The sequence below is a fragment of the Lissotriton helveticus genome, chromosome 5_1 (genome assembly GCF_964261635.1).
Source record: "Lissotriton helveticus chromosome 5_1, aLisHel1.1, whole genome shotgun sequence".
Classification (NCBI taxonomy): domain Eukaryota; kingdom Metazoa; phylum Chordata; class Amphibia; order Caudata; family Salamandridae; genus Lissotriton; species Lissotriton helveticus.
The window spans coordinates 734,302,951-734,319,964 of record NC_136065.1 but is presented as its reverse complement, the minus strand read 5'-3'; the positions used below and the strand labels follow the sequence as shown (position 1 = coordinate 734,319,964).

Below are 17,014 nucleotides of genomic sequence, written 5' to 3'. Positions count from 1 at the left end.
AGACAGAAGACAGTTCGTCTTCATGATGTGAGACAAAGAATTGGAAAATAATACTGCCAAACACAATGGGGATTTGAAAATAATGAAAGAAATGGGAACTTGTGAAGGCAAAATTTAAATAAAATAAAAAATTAAATTTTTGGGTTCAGACGCAGGAAGATTTGCTCAACGTGCATTTGGGATATTTGAAGAATTGGATTTGTTTCCGCTTTGGGTTGGGATTTCATCCGGAAATTAGTTTGTATATTTAGCAAAGTGTGATATCTTGGCAGGCCAAATCCTCAGATGGAATATTAAAGCCTATGTAAACTATTGCAGGGATTCTTTTAATGCTGTGAGAAATTGGGTTACTAGTTGACAGGGGGTGAAACCCTACTCAAGATGCATCCACAATTCCCTTCAGGGTGAAGCACAAGCAAACTCCAAATTCACCTGTGCTGAACCCTCTGCTACCTTAGAAGAAAGAGCAGTCAGGCTTAACTATAGGTTTTTATGCAGGACACCAACAGCAATAATGTTGCACTCCACAAGAAAAATCCCACACCAATTTAGAAAAATTGAGTAACATTGAATGCTTTATTTTATCCCACAACTACAAAAGTCCAATCAATAGAACCAGAGATATGCAATAAAAAAAATCGGAAAGAATAGTGTTTAAAAGTACAAAGTGGCAACTGTGGGTATCTGGTTGTGCCAGACCAGGTCAAAGTCACAAGTTCAGGCTGACTGTGAAGGAGTGCAGACTGGATACAGGGACCAGGTTAGGCCCACTGAACAAAGTATGTTAAATCCTAGTTGCAGGATTTTGATGCAAAGTCCTGTATTGAGGAGGCGACGTGCTGTGGCGGTTCCGAAGGGCTGTGGGGTCCTTCTTTGGGGATGCGTCGCTCAGCGGCAAGGAGATTCATTACACTGCATTGGTTCTGCCCAAAAGACCACATCTGGTCTGGCAGATCATCTTTAGGCCCACTTCCCACAGTTTAGGACTGGGTGGCACTTCTTTTGGGGAAGGACTCACAGCAGGCAGAGTCTAGGTGCAGAGTTCAAGGTAACTGGAGCCTTTTCTTTCCCTGAGGCTCTGATCTGGATGGATGTCAGCCAACTAGCCTTTGGAATCAATCTGGGGACCTGGGTTTAAGGTGCCAGTCTAGTCTTTCTCACTCAGCCAGCAGAACAGCAGGGCAGCAAAGTAGCAGTCCTTCTTGCAACAGAGCAGCACAACAGTCTGAATCTTCTACAGGTATAGAGGTGTACTGAAGAGTTCGGTGTGAGGGTCCAAAATATATACCTGGTACCCACTTTAAAGTAGGAGAAACTTCTACAGTCCACCCCCTATAGAGGGGCTGCCCCTCTGCCCTGGCCCCAGCATGCCATGAGCTTACAATTAAAATGCAGTTTTATGAATACTGAAAAAGCATAAGCCTACACAAACATGTACATTGACTCTTGTTTTTAGGACAATGAATTTGTTATTATTACTTTTGCTTCATTTCACACCATGTCTAGTATGTTTTATTTGCTGTCTGAAACCTATCAAATGTGATGTCTGAGATGTGTGCCAGACTTTCCCTGCCTTTCATACCAAACGGATCTATGACATAATATCGTAGGAAAGCGTTGGATAGCGTAGGGGTAAACATTACTATTCCCACTCCAGAGGGTGCAACAGTAGGGAAAGCGTTGGATAGCGTAGGGGTAAAAATTACTATTCCCACTCCGGAGGGTGCAACAGTAGGGAAAGCGTTGGATAGCATAGGGGTAAAAATTACTATTCCCACTCCGGAGGGTGCAACAGTAGGGAAAGCGTTGGATAGCATAGGGGTAAAAATTACTATTCCCACTCCAGAGAGTGCAACAATAGGGTAAGCGTTGGATTGCGTAGGCGTAGGGGTAAAAATTACTATTCCCACTCCAGAGAGTGCAACAGTAGAGAAAGCGTTGGATAGCGTAGGGGTAAAAATTACTATTCCCACTCCAGAGGGTGCAACAGTAGGGAAAGCGTTGGATAGCGTAGGGGTAAAAATTACTATTCCCACTCCAGAGGGTGGGTGCAACAGTAGGGAAAGGGTTGGATAGCGTAGGGGTAAAAATTACTATTCCCACTCCAAAGGGTGCAACAGTAGGGAAAGTGTTGGATAGCATAGGGGTAAAAATTACTATTCCCACTCCAGAGAGTGCAACAGTAGGGAAAGCGTTGGATAGCGTAGGGGTTTAAATTACTATTCCCACTCCAGAGGGTGCAACAGTAGGGAAAGCATTTGATAGCATGGGGGTAAAAATTACTTCCCACACTACTCCCCCTTTAACACACAACACACTACACATACAAAAAAACACAATTAATATAAATTTCAATTAATCAATTAATAACAATTAATAATATTAAATTGATGTAATTATAAATGAACTAATTAACACATATTATTTACCAATTAATTAACAATAAATACCAATAAATAAATACAATCTCTTTAATCAATTACATTTAATTATATCACACCCTATTCCCCTATAAACACACAACCCACTACACATAAATAAATCACATCACTTAATCACTTAATAATTATTAATTACCAATTAATTATTAATTAACAATAACAAAAAATTAAATATATTAGCACATTAACTCTAATTAATTTAATTAAATAATTAATATTATTTAATTACCAATTAATTATTAATTAACAATAACAAAATATTAAATATATTAGCACATTAATTAATTTAATTAACTAATTAATATTATTTAATTACCAATTAATTAATTAACAATAACAAAAAAATAAATATATTAGCACATTACCTCTAATTAATTTAATTAACTAATTAATATTATTTAATTACCAATTAATTATTAATTAAAAATATTTACAAAAATATATTAATTAATTAATTATTATTAAATTACTTCCCACCCTATTCCCCTATAAACCCACAACCCGCTCTGATACTAAAACGGAAAATGTAAACAAAATTACTAATTTTCAAACATACATTACAAAACATATTTAACAAACATATAAACAACATAATAAAATACATAACACTAAACAAAATTTCGATATTAGTAAATTTCGATATTAGTAACATACATACCTTAAAAACGATATTCTGTCTGTCGATATTTTGCACATCGATATTCTATACCATTGAAATTAAAACATCGATATTATTGTATATCGATATTTTAATTTCGATATTTTGTCTCTCTACCATACCAAACACTGTCTGTCGGACTGTTATCTGACATCAGCCACGGCCCGTATAGGGCATGCCACCGGGCAGTGACGTGGGGCGGGGGGGGGGTGTAAAACGCGGCATACGGATGATTTGGCAATGCAGCGCACGCAACAAAATTTGTTTTATTTACTTTTTCGTTACTTACCTGAAATCGTCCGTATGCCGCATTTACAACCCCCCACCCTGCCCCTCCCCTGCCCCACGTAACTGCCCGGTGGCACGCCCTATACGGGCCATGGCTGTCTGACATAATACTTACATTTTTCAAGCTTTCTGAACTGAGCAATCTTCATGTTAAATGCTGATTTATATTAGACTTTTGCTTACATCATGTTGGTCCATTTGCAGATTTATGTTTATATTTTACCTTGACTTACAAACTGAGTAGATTTTTGCTAGTCCTTTGCTTTTATTATGATCTCTCACAATTGGCTTTATTTTGATACATTATTGGTGCTGATTTGAATCAGACTTTCTACTTTTTGCCTTCTGTAATGATTCTTATTTTTAACCAACATTTATGGCTTTGACTTTGAATTTTGCCCGGTGACAGTTTTAATTTTCATTCTAAGGGCCACTGTCCTGTGGAATTCACGCTGCTCCGGTCATGTGCATTGACCCATCATTTAGTGAAAAGCAAAGAAAACACCCATACACATATTCCTGCGCAAGTATGTAAATGTATGACATATGGGACTTGAAAAAAATTCCCAGTAGTATGCCTGGAAAGCTGAGCCAGTTTTCCAGGCATATGACTAAGAATATATTGTGATACCTGATATTCCCCCCCAAAAGAGTTGTTCATAGGGTGCTTATTTTTTTCTCCTTGAGTAAACATGTTCCCCAATTAATAAACTTTTTGCCCTACATCCATAGGTTTGGTGGTGTTCTGCCCCCATTCGAACCCTTGAAAGGAGAGTTCCTCCAGACTTTTGCTAGAGTATATTTCAGGCAGTTGTGCACCGAAGAGGGATTATTGATTGTCCACAAACTCATAAGTAGATTATTATGCGACATGGGTCCTGTGAGTCTCACAATAGATGGAAAATGTCACACTTATAAAGAGACTAAAATACACCTTGTACATAGACACAGTATCACAGATGCAAAGAGATTTGACCAATTAGAAAGGCTCACAATACCTAAGCTGCAAACACAACAATGATGGACAGAATGTGGATCAATGTCACACATTCACCCCAGTCCAAAGATCTGGGCCCAAATCCATCGTTTTTCCACTCCACACCACCCTGGGTTAGACAATGGCGATATGCAAATCAGCGCTGACCCTGTTGCCCCATGGGAACAGTCCAGTCCGAACTACAAAAGCCATGTCCTTCCCAGAACGGAATCAAGCATCCGAGGACCGGCCCGGTTTCGAGGTAACACCTCTCATCAGACCGGCTAGCTTGACTCCAGTGGTGTGGAGTGCCTGGGACTCACGTCTGAGCATCCCCAGTACACTTAGAGCGGTAACTGCAAACACAACAATGATGGACAGAATGTGGATCAATGTCACACATTCACCCCAGTCCAAAGATCTGGGCCCAAATCCATCGTTTTTCCACTCCACACCACCCTGGGTTAGACAATGGCGATATGCAAATCAGCGCTGACCCTGTTGCCCCATGGGAACAGTCCAGTCCGAACTACAAAAGCCATGTCCTTCCCAGAACGGAATCAAGCATCCGAGGACCGGCCCGGTTTCGAGGTAACACCTCTCATCAGCCCAGCTAGCTTGAATCCAGTGGTGTGGAGTGCCTGGGACTCACGTCTGAGCATCCCCAGTACACTTAGAGCGGTAATTGCAAACACAACAGTGATGGACAGAATGTGGATCAATGTCACACATTCACCCCAGTCAAAAGATCTGGGCCCAAATCCATCGTTTTTCCACTCCACACCACCCTGGGTTAGACAATGGCGATATGCAAATCAGCGCTGACCCTGTGCCCCATGGGAACAGTCCAGTCCGAACCACAAAAGCCATGTCCTTCCCAGAACGGATGCTTGATTCCGTTCTGGGAAGGACATGGCTTTTGTAGTTCGGACTGGACTGTTCCCATGGGGCAACAGGGTCAGCGCTGATTTGCATATCGCCATTGTCTAACCCAGGGTGGTGTGGAGTGGAAAAACGATGGATTTGGGCCCAGATCTTTGGACTGGGGTGAATGTGTGACATTGATCCACATTCTGTCCATCATTGTTGTGTTTGCAGTTACCGCTCTAAGTGTACTGGGGATGCTCAGACGTGAGTCCCAGGCACTCCACACCACTGGATTCAAGCTAGCCGGGCTGATGAGAGGTGTTACCTCGAAACCGGGCCGGTCCTCGGATGCTTGTTTCCGTTCTGGGAAGGACATTTTGTAGTTCGGACTGGACTGTTCCCATGGGGCACAGGGTCAGCGCTGATTTGCATATCGCCATTGTCTAACCCAGGGTGGTGTGGAGTGGAAAAACGATGGATTTGGGCCCAGATCTTTTGACTGGGGTGAATGTGTGACATTGATCCACATTCTGTCCATCACTGTTGTGTTTGCAATTACCGCTCTAAGTGTACTGGGGATGCTCAGACGTGAGTCCCAGGCACTCCACACCACTGGATTCAAGCTAGCCGGGCTGATGAGAGGTGTTACCTCGAAACCGGGCCGGTCCTCGGATGCTTGTTTCCGTTCTGGGAAGGACATGGCTTTTGTAGTTCGGACTGGACTGTTCCCATGGGGCACAGGGTCAGCGCTGATTTGCATATCGCCATTGTCTAACCCAGGGTGGTGTGGAGTGGAAAAACGATGGATTTGGGCCCAGATCTTTTGACTGGGGTGAATGTGTGACATTGATCCACATTCTGTCCATCACTGTTGTGTTTGCAATTATCACAATACCTAAGCGTCAAGCGCCAACAGAGAGACTCATGCACCACACGCACACACGCGCACACACACACACATGCTGAGTCACAAAATCACACAAATGTACATTCTTACACTCACACACACACACACACACACATAAACAATTTCACTCACAACAAATAAGTGCAGGTGACTTTGCAAATGCTTGACATGTTGGCTTTGCTAGAGTTTGTTTTGTGCGGTATGACATTAAACCTAGGGTGCTGGAGGTTAAAAAGTGTCAGAAAATGTATGAATTTTTTTAGCTTTCTATTAAAACATGCAAGGCAAGAACTGTCATTTGTAATATCAGTTATTAGCTATTAACCATACTCTTTCAATCATATAATAAGAACACTTACCATATATGTCAAGTCTAGCAGTACATGAGACTATTCCAGCTTCATTTTTGGCAGATAATGTGTACCAACCAGCATCATCTTTTTTTGTAGGCTGAATCAGAAGACACACATAACCGGTCATATCTTGATGCATGCTAGAAAACAAAATAATATTTTTGGCCATTTTTGATTGTAGAGCAAGCACATAATATATAGCCTTAGAAAACAAATGGAAATCTCCAGTCCAGAGTACTAAAATAAAAATACAAAAGTGTATAGGAAATAAACACATTGGGGGTCAAATTTACAAAGAAATGATGCAGTGCAGCGCCACAAGTAAAGTTGCTGCCCTGCGTTGTGTCACCACGAGAGAGCAGAATAGCACCATATCTACTAACAAGCATTTGCAATGCAATGGGTCTCGCATTACTGAAATTTGAGCTATTGGGGTTGCATTACTATTTGCCACGGCAATAGGTCAAACTTTCAGTAATGCGAGACCTATTGCATTGCAAATGCTTGTTATTGTTTGCAATTCTCAACAAAAGTAGAAATGTCGGGGCCTTACATAAAATATACATTGTATTTCTTCTTTTACAGGCAGAGAGCATACACTGGACATTTCTTCACCTAAATGCTGGGAGAACTTTTAGAGTGATGGTTGTTCTTTGGGTTTCTGTACATCTCCCGGTTTACAATATTACTTTAACCCAGTTTCATTGTACTCGAGAATAAAATGAAAATTGATCATCCACTCGGCTCTACTGGTTGCCCCAGTCAGTTTGCTTTCCCTTGGCCATTAGGGGAGCTCCTTTGGTGTATCTCGGCAAATCAATCACTGGAGCTACAAGCATTTTCAATGCTATAGGTCTCGCATTAATCTAAATGTAAGCTATTGGCATTGCAGATGCTAATTGTTTTTTTCTGTTTCAAATTATGCGAGCAGTAGAACAGTAAGCAAATAATTTTCATTCACAAAGGAAAAGGCGCAGTACCACAGGCTGTTACTAGGTGTCCCTGCGACACCTATAAAAGAAATTCTAGGGGCGTGGACAAGATGGCGGCGTGAGCGGACGCATCCTTCCGAGCTCCCGCCGTCGGCCTTCCACAGCACGGGCTCCGACCTCATGGAGCCCCCTTTTAGCGACTTCGGTAGCCAGCCCGGCACCCCCTGTGGCCCGAGAGGTCAGCGGGGGTTGAAAGCGGGTGGACGGAGCGAGTACAGCGACCGCAGCCGCGGGGCCTACACTGCGGCCCGCGGCCGCGACCCGCCTTGGGGGCGGAGCGACAGGCCTGAGCAGTGGTGGCCGAGCCGGGAGCTCGAGGTTCGGGGCTGCTCCACGAGAGGTCCGGCCCGTGCATACATTCGGCGGGAGGCATCGGCTGGGACCACGCCTGATTGCTGCTGCGGGCCTGCCATGTAGCCGCTTGGACAGGATGGCGCAGGTCTGACGTTGGGCCCAGAGGTGAGGAGAGGGGAGCGGCGACCGGCCCCAGAAGGCCTTCCTGAACATGGGGGTATAAGTCAGTGGCCGCGAGGCCTGCAGTACGGCTCGAGGTTGGGATCTGCCTTAGGGGCGAACGGAGGGCCCGTGAAGTAGCGGCTGTGTGTGGAGTCTGAGGCTTGGGGACAATTTAGTCGAGAACCGGTGTGAGGAGCGGTACGGAAACGGCGGGCCGGGCCCACGTATACGCTCTGCGTGAGGCAACAGACGGGGAGCACGCCTGATTGCTGCTGCGGGCCTGCTGCATAGCCACTCGGACAGGACAGAGAGGGTCGGCCACTGGACCCAGTGGAGTGGAGAGAGACACAGCGATCCCACGCAGACGGCCTACGCAGGTGCTAAGGACAAGAGTAATCTGTGAGCGGCCGGCCTCGAATAGGGAGTGACTGGCGTGGAAGAAGGCCTGTGGTGTTGGCGGTGTGGTGGGGAAGTGAGCAACAACGGTGTTCACAAATAACTCTGCTGGAACGGGCCTGGGTGTGGCGCGAAGATTGGGCCACAGCGGGAGGCAGAGGAGACACTGATCGTGCCCCGAGTGGGCAGAGCCAGGAGGTACCCGCACACGGCAGTCTCTCCACGTGGCCCGAGGTACAGGTTTTGGCCGGCGCCACCCCGGGAGGCCGTGAGCGGAAGCAAGAGGAGCACAGGTCGGCAAGCGGCATAGCACACCCACAGGTCCACCTGTAGCGCGGTTCTCACACGGACGATCGGAGGCGGCTGTGCCGCGGTTGGGCACCAAGGAGTTGATGCGGACGCGGGAAGAGTAAGGAGGCCCCTCTCTGCCAGACGGTGGACACATTGCTCCCTGAGGCTCTGGGGTGTCTGGGACTTGGCGCGTGTGCGAGGGCCTTATCAGACGCCCATTGCCCCAGAGACGATACGTGGCCTGGAAGATTTCCTTAGCGAGGCGCCTTTGGCCACGAGACAGCTATGATGTCGGGGACGAGGGTTCGCAAGGATTACCAGCTCCGCTCTCTGAAAGAAGCGTGTCAGGTGCTGGGCATCACACTGCCGAAGGAGGAGAAGGATCAGGCGGTGCGCCCCGGGGTCACGGGAGGATCTTCATCCCAATGGCATCAACAGCGGGGATGCCGCCGCGTCAAGAAACCCTGAAAGGCGGAGATCGAAGATGGTCAGAGGGCGGCGGTGGAAGCGGTAGCATCAGACTTAACCTCCCAGCAGCCGGGATGAACACTCAGTCAGAACTTTATGTGCCTGGGGTCTATTGTGTCCTTTTGAGGGGTCGGCGGTGGGGGGGAAGGAGGAAAGACTGGACTTGATATACCCCACAATATTTTCGACTAATCATCCGTGAGAGATGATGGACAACAGTTTTGTTCTCTATTTTTCCATACACAATTTCATGGTTAGGTGGGAGTTGGGGTGGGGGAAGAGAGAGCGGTGGGCATGGGATTGGGGAGAGGGGAGGGAGGGGACAGGTTGGTTATGGGAAGAGGGGCGGGGGGTTCTGGGTACAGGTATGGGTGGGTGTGTGACTTGAAGGGGAAGGCTGGGGGAAGGGACAATGAAGGGGTCTGCAGGAAGGGGCAGGAGGGGTTCCCGGTCCGGGAGTATCCATTGAGGGATGACGACGCGAGTCTCCAGAGTATGGCAGGAGGGCATACAGGGACCCGCATCAGGCCAGAAAGTGGGCACCTCAGGAGAAGCCTTATGGCGACAACAGTTGGTCTCAGGAATACTGAGCGGTCAAGGGTAGGGATGATTCATGCCACCCATTGAACTGCGCATTCTCTCCCTGAATGTTAGGGGGCTCAATAATCCAGTCAAACGCAAGGCAGTTCTCTCATGCTTAGAACACGCGAAGGCGGATATATGCCTCCTACAGGAGATGCACTTACTGCAAAAGGACTGCTCTAGGATGAAGGCACGCTGCTTTCCACAACAATTTTTCTCGTCGGCCCCGAATAAAACGGCCGGGGTCACGATTTTGGTGTCACAGCGCTTCAGAGGGAGGGTACTAAAGAAGGGAGCGGAGATAAAGGGGAGGCTGCTATCCTACCGATTTTCCTTGGGTGGGTCTGAATTTACGATTTGCTCGGTCTATGCTCCCAACGAGGGGCAGGAACAGTTCTTTCACCTGGCGCTCAGCGAAGTGGCGGCCTCCACAGACCGACATATCCTGGTAGGCGGGGACCTTAACCTAGTGCTAGATAACACCATGGACAGATCAGCGCAGCACACCACACAGGCCGGAACCCTCTCCAGTGGGGGGTTGGCTAGGCTGGGGGAGCTGGGTATGGTGGATCTGTGGCGCAGCTTTCATCCGGGCGCTAGGGAATACTCATACTACTCGAACGCACATCGCACATACGCGAGATTAGATTACTTTCTAGCTTCCACCTCCCTTCGGGCCTAGACGTCCACTGTTGACATAGGTACCGCGTCCATTTCCGACCATGCCCCGATCTCTGCGACGTTCATTTTCCCCCAGGTGACGCGACCCACGCGCTGCTGGTGACTACGCAACACATTGCTACACCGTAAGGACATAGTTGAGAAAATAGTAGGAACTATAAAGGACTACTTGCGCCACAATAGCATCTCTGACACCTCGTCAGCCACACATTGGGCGGCCCTTAAGGCGGTTTTACGGGGCGAGTTAATAGCGATCTCAGCAGCTGAGAATAAGGAAAGAGCGGATAAAAGAGAAGAGCTTACACAGCAGGTTAAGGAGTTAGAATGCATGCACCAAAGGACGTGCGCACCCAGGGTCTGGCGGCAATTGAAAGTTGTAAGGAAGCAGTTGAGCGCGCTGGATCAGGACAAGGCAGAGTTTGCAGCCTTGAGGGTGCGACATATGTAGTATACCGGGGGGATCGATGTGGACGTCTACTGGGCCGAGCGCTAAGGGAAACGTGGCAACGCCATATGGTAAAGGAAATTAGAAAACAGGACGGAAGTCTAGCAACGGAAGATGCGGAAATTGCAGCAGCATTTAGCGATTTCTATACTTCCCTATATACCGGGTCCTCACTGGACCTCGCGGCGGGTGATGCATTCCTGGCATCTAACCCCCTTCCGGTTCTTACACAGGATCAGGCTGAGCTCCTAGAACGCAGCATTAGACCGGAGGAAGTCATTTCCGCAATCTCCAAGCTGAAACTAGGGAAAGCACCGGGGCCTGACGGCTTCACAGCCGTCTTCTATAAGACGTTCTGCTCCCAAGTAGCTCCCCTGCATACTACTCTTTTTAACTCCTTTTCAGAACCGGGGGTCGATTCCGAGGGATCTACTAGATGCAACCATCTCAGTTATCCCCAAACCAGGAAAAGACCACTCAAAATGCGAAGCCTATCGGCCCATATCGCTACTTAATGTGGACCTTAAACTGTATACGAGCATATTGGCGGCAAGGCTTGCCCCGCTTATGCCGGGATTGATTGATCCGGACCAAGCGGGATTCATCCCGGAGCGGCAAACTGCGGACAATACCAAGAGGGCGTTGCACTTAATAGAAAAGGCCATGCGAACGACGGGGGAATATATGATGCTCGCGATCGACGCGGAGAAAGCGTTCGACCGGGTCCACTGGCCATATCTGGAGCAGGTCCTGGTTGGGGCCGGGATGGGAGATAGATTCCGCACTTGGATACTGAATTGTTACTCGAGACCCCCGGCGACGGTACACGTCAATGGTTGCTCCTCACCCCGCTTTTCCATCGAACGGGGTGAGAGACAGGGGTGCCCGTTGTCGCCCCTGCTCTTTGACCTCTACATGGAGCCGCTGGCGCAGGCCATGAGGCTCGCCCCCACAGTCCATGGGATTAAGATCGGAGCATATGAGCATACCATCAGTTTATAAGCTGACAATGTCCTCTTGTCACTGTCCTCCCCCAAAGAATCCCTGTCGGCTTGTGTTGACATTCTTGACGCTTTTGCAGAGGTGGCAGGCTTTAAGGTCAACATGAGCAAATCAGTGGCACTAGACCTCTCGTTGGCAGCACCCACCCGAGACTACTTGCAGGGACTTTTCCCCTTTCCTTGGGCTTCGGAGGCCATTCCTTATCTAGGAATTCAGATGGCGGCCACATTGCAGGGCACGGTCCATCTAAACTATGCTCGGCTCCGACAGACGGTTCGGTCGGAGCTGGGTAGATGGAGACACCCCCTCTATCGTGGCTGGGCAAAGTGGCGGCTATAAAAATGACGATCCTACCGCAAGTCCTTTACATATTTCGTGCCATACCTATGAAACCGCCGGAGGGCTGGATTCGCCAGACCCAATCCGAACTGGCGCAGCTTATACGGAATGGAAGGCGGCCGAGGATGAAACTTCGGTTGGCAATGCTGCCTCCTGAGAGTGGTGTACTGGGGCTGCCAGACTTGTTGTTATACTATCAAGCGGCGCAGCTGCGAACACTAGTGGAATGGAGCAGGTGGGAGTCTGAGAAGCACTGGCTCTTTCAGGACCAGGCAGTAGCGGGCCGCCCACTTCAAGAGGTTCCCTTCCTGCGAAGACAGCACCGTCCCCCCAATCTCTACGCATCGTATATTACAAGGACTCCGCTGGAAGTGTGGGACCTCGTGAATATTAAGCACGAGTTGACGTCCTTCCCATCACCGCTGACGCCCCTACTGGATAACCCGGATTTTGGACCCGGCCGAGATACGGCGGCCTTTGCCCGATGGGGCCTGGCGGGATGTCGGGTCCTGTTCCATTTGTACACTACAGAAGGGGTCATCCCTTTTGATGCTTTCCGGCGAGAATTTGGCATGTCCGAAGAGGAACGGCTTCGATATTTTCAGGTGCAACATTGGGCGCTTAATGGGCAGATTAGGGAGGGGGCGGACCGCAGACTCAGCGCATACGAATACTGGTTGATCACGAGGAAAACGGATCGAAAGCTCATATCGGACTTATACCGCATGCTGTTAGGCAGATTTACACACATCTACAACTCAGGGAGGGCACGATGGGAGAGAGACCTGGGGCGCACACTCAGCAATAAGGACTGGGAGGGCATTTGTTACAGGGCTCGACACTCCGGAGAGGCTTCACGAGATTGATCGCACACGAGATGCGTCTTGTTGGCGTGGGTGTGGAGAGAGGGGTACGTTGGTTCACCTTCTATGGGACTGTACTCATCTGCAGGAATATTAGAAGCTAGTTTTAGACAAAGTGGACTCACACTTTGACACGACGCTCCCAAGATTTCCTGCCTACGTGTTGCTGGGCCTGCCCAATCCCATTACCTATCCACAGCGTGCCCGCCGCGGTCGATTGATGGCCATAGCCCTGGGTTCCGCACTGCAGAACATCCTAGCCCATTGGCGTACCACACACATCCCGACCTTTCAGGGTTGGTTACATTGTCTCAGGAATGTTTTGGGAATGGAGAAGCTGTCCCTGATTGCTAAGGGGGAAGGGGACAAATACCCAGACTTGTGGCAGCCCTTCTTAGCACTATTGGCCACGGAATTTAGGGGAGTGACCTGTCCCAGATACCTACGCCTACTAAGACTATCGCAGGGAGACGACTCGGGAACACCTGGTTAGATGATGAGGCAGAGACCGGAGGATACTGGACCTGGAACAGGGGTGGGGGGTGGGTAGTAGGGGGACGGCGGGGTTCGGGGTAGGGGGTTTGGTTGTTGTTTTTGTGTTTAGATATTTACATGCTTCTCCAGATAGACCTTTCTATTGCGGCAGTAGGCCCATAGCGATGTTGTACCAACTTAGCGCTATTGTCAGTCCTCTTTCTGTGTGGCCTAGCGCCACATTTCTGTCAAGGTCATATATCGCACGGACAATTGCTTATGTATGTCATTTTATGCTAATAAACAGATTTAATACTAAAAGAAATTCTAGGGACACCTAGGTACAGCCTGTGGAACTGCACCCTTACTTTCATTAAATTAATTTCTTTACTAGGAGTCTCAGGGACACCTAGTAACACCCTGTGGTACTGTGCCCTTTCTTTGATGAAAGGAATTTCTTTGCTTATTATGCTACTGCTGTGTTTAAGAAAGACAAGGGAACCCAAAAGGTATGCCATAGGGACCTTGGGCAGTATCATGTTACAAAAAACAGTGGTCCCTACTCGTGGACACAATGGTATACTGAGCTGATAATCACACACCTGATAAGTGTTATGTCTTTTGTCCAGCCGGACAAGGAATTTATTTTTACAATTTTCTTAATAAAAACTGAATGAACACATTAATAACAAGGGGGCACAGCCGTGACCCACAACATTCAGACAAAACAACGAACAGAATGGTAAAAGGAGCAAAGCAAACATATGTCTGTGTACTTGTAGTCAGTGGTACAGACAGAGATTGTTATAACCACACCATTGCATTTCACAATATTTTAAATGTCATATTGCATACGGGGGTTTTTTGGTCGACGACGTTTCGATGCCTAAGTTAAATGAGGGGCATCATCATCAGGACAAAATTATAGTCATTGTTGTCTTTAAAAATTACACTGCCTTTTAACACAACTCTATACATTTATACATTACATGGGAAAAAGGGGGAGAAAAGGGGAGAAGAAATACATGAAATTAGGCATGTTGTATTGGAAACTTGCAACCTCATCTCTTCCATTAAAACAGAGTATATTTATGTGCTCGTGGTGGAGAAAAACGGCGCATTTGTGGGACTCAGTGTCCAGGACTGTGAAGTACAACAGGGAAATGACTTCATCATGTGAGGGGGTGTATTTGAGTGCCAGTGATGACAAAATAGCGGCGCATTGAGGAGCAAAATATCAATTCCCGTGAGGGCAGACTATTTAGGTGCAGTGATGGAGACAAATGTTCCGAATTTCGATGTGACACTATGACCGGAGTGAGAACGGTGGGAATTGAGTAGTTAATGATGGCGGGCAGTGAAGGTCTTTATACTGTGAAACACAATTGTAGACGGATGCTGAACCGGGTTCCGTGGGGCAGTCAGGTAGTGAAGGGCACAACCGTTATTAGTGCAGGTGAACATTAACACGGAGCATGCGACTGGGAAAAATAGAGGCTAAAACCTACGCGTATCGCATCAGGCAATTCAACGGATCAGCAGATACCATGAAAAATGGAGGAATCTGGAAAAATAATGGTTGAGCATTAAAAGGGGTCGAGTGCGACCGGGGGGGTGAGCGGCATGGCGTGCTACTGGTAGAATAATTACCGGTACTGCAGTTTCCAGTGTGGAAAGTCGTCTGGATTGGGAGCATAATAGCTCGATCTTGGGAGAAAGTTCAGTGGAGTCAATTACCCAGCGGGGCATGGTGGGACTAGAGTGATAAGAGAAACGGCGCGTGCGGGTTACTTACATGCAGAAGGCGTCAGCGCTGTGGCGGACGGTGGGGTTCTGGTGTTAGAGAACTCACGTGTGGCAAGTTTTTAAAGGACCATGTGGTCTGCAGAAAGCGATGGTGGACTACGGAACTGAGAGCCAGTTAGGCTGTGAACAGTGAAAAAAGGACTAGGGAAGTGAAACCTCTAGTCATGGTGTGCAGACGCAGCGGCCATCTTAAGGTGGTGAATATTGTGAAAAGAGTAAACATTGTTCAAGTTAATCAGGGACATTGCAGTACATAGAATAACAATTAGAGGGTTATTTCATGTAAGCTTTGTTTACAGTAGGGAGGTCCAATCTTCGAGACGATTCAGGCCATTCCTGATGCTGTTGGTTTTAACGATCCAATGGAGTTCCTCCTTGTTGAGCAAAAGGGACATGTCTGCTCCTCTAGGGGGGGTTTTGATGATTGTTATCACAGTCCATACCAAGTCTTTGTCACTGTGACCTTTTTCTGAAAAATGTTCAACAAGCGGTGCATTAGCTGTCTTGCACCTTATCCTGCTTCTGTGTTGGCCAATTCGTAGTTTCACTTTCTGGCTCATTTGGCCTATATAAATGAGCATGCATGGACATAAAATAGCATATACAAGATTTGCGGAGTTGCAGTTAGAAAAGTATTTACGGTCAAATTTTATATTTCCATACTCAAAAGTTTTGCCTTCAATGGTTGAGTCGCAACATATACAGTTTCCACATTTTGAATGGCCCAAGAGTGGCGGCAGACCCCATGCATTATTTATTGTGGTTTTGAGGGGTTGCTGTGGTAGGGATGCTCTCACTAAATGGTCCTTTATATTCTTGGCTCTTTTAAAAGCAAACATGGGGCGGTCCAGAGTCAGTTGACCTGCATTGAGAACCGGCCAGTGTTTCAACACACTTTTTCCGACTGAATTGGAAACAGGGGAAAAGGTGGTCACACAGATTAGCCTATCTTGTTCTTTCTTTTGTTTGGGTTCCAAGAGGGCTTCTCTTGGGCAATACCAAGCCCTTTTGAGGGAGCGATGTACCAATTTCCTGGGATAGCCACGGTTTCTGAGTTTCTTACTGAGTGTTTTGGCCTCTGTGAAGTAATCTTCTTTAAAATAGCAGTTACGCCTGATGCGCAAAAACTGGGAAAAGGGGAGTGAGTCCCGTAAGGCCCTGGGGTGGTGGCTGCAGTATTCTAGCAGAGTGTTTCGCTCTGTAGGCTTACGGTGTAGGCAGGTGGTAAGGCGACCATCTGTGTGTCTTATCTCCAAGTCTAGAAATGCGATGGATTCAGTACTGGTGGACAGGGTATATTTTAAACCTCCGCTATTGTTGTTCAATCAATGTTGGAACAGTAAGAGATTGTCAGAGGATTCGGTCCATAACATAAAAATGTCATCTATATATCAATTCCACAAGGCAATGTCATTGTGGAAAGGATTAGGTGTATGTAAGATGTCATTGGTCTCCAAATGGTCCATATACAGAATAGCCAGGTTAGGTGCAAAAATTGCTCCCATGGAAGTACCCCTAACCTGGCCATAGAACTGCCCCTCGAAAAGAAAAAAGTTTTTCGTAAGGCAGATTTCAAGTAATTGTAGGATGAACAAGGATGGAACATTGTGAGGCCGTGTCCTTGAATCAAGTACCCTTTCGATCACACGTAAAGAGTCAAACTGTGGGATGTTAGTGTATAGTGACTCCACATCCAGTGTGCACATGGTGCTGGATGTGGGGTCAAAGG

General features: G+C 47.3%; 1 protein-coding gene across 1 annotated transcript in view; it reads right to left on the bottom strand.

Annotated features, from left to right (window-relative positions):
- Positions 1-17,014, bottom strand: part of MYPN (myopalladin) — a 2,138,596-nt gene that overhangs the window by 92,513 nt on the left and 2,029,069 nt on the right. Inside the window, exon 19 of the mRNA XM_078643205.1 lies at positions 6,497-6,630. Coding sequence (XP_078499331.1) covers positions 6,497-6,630 — 134 coding nt within the window. The remainder of the gene's footprint in view (positions 1-6,496; positions 6,631-17,014) is intronic.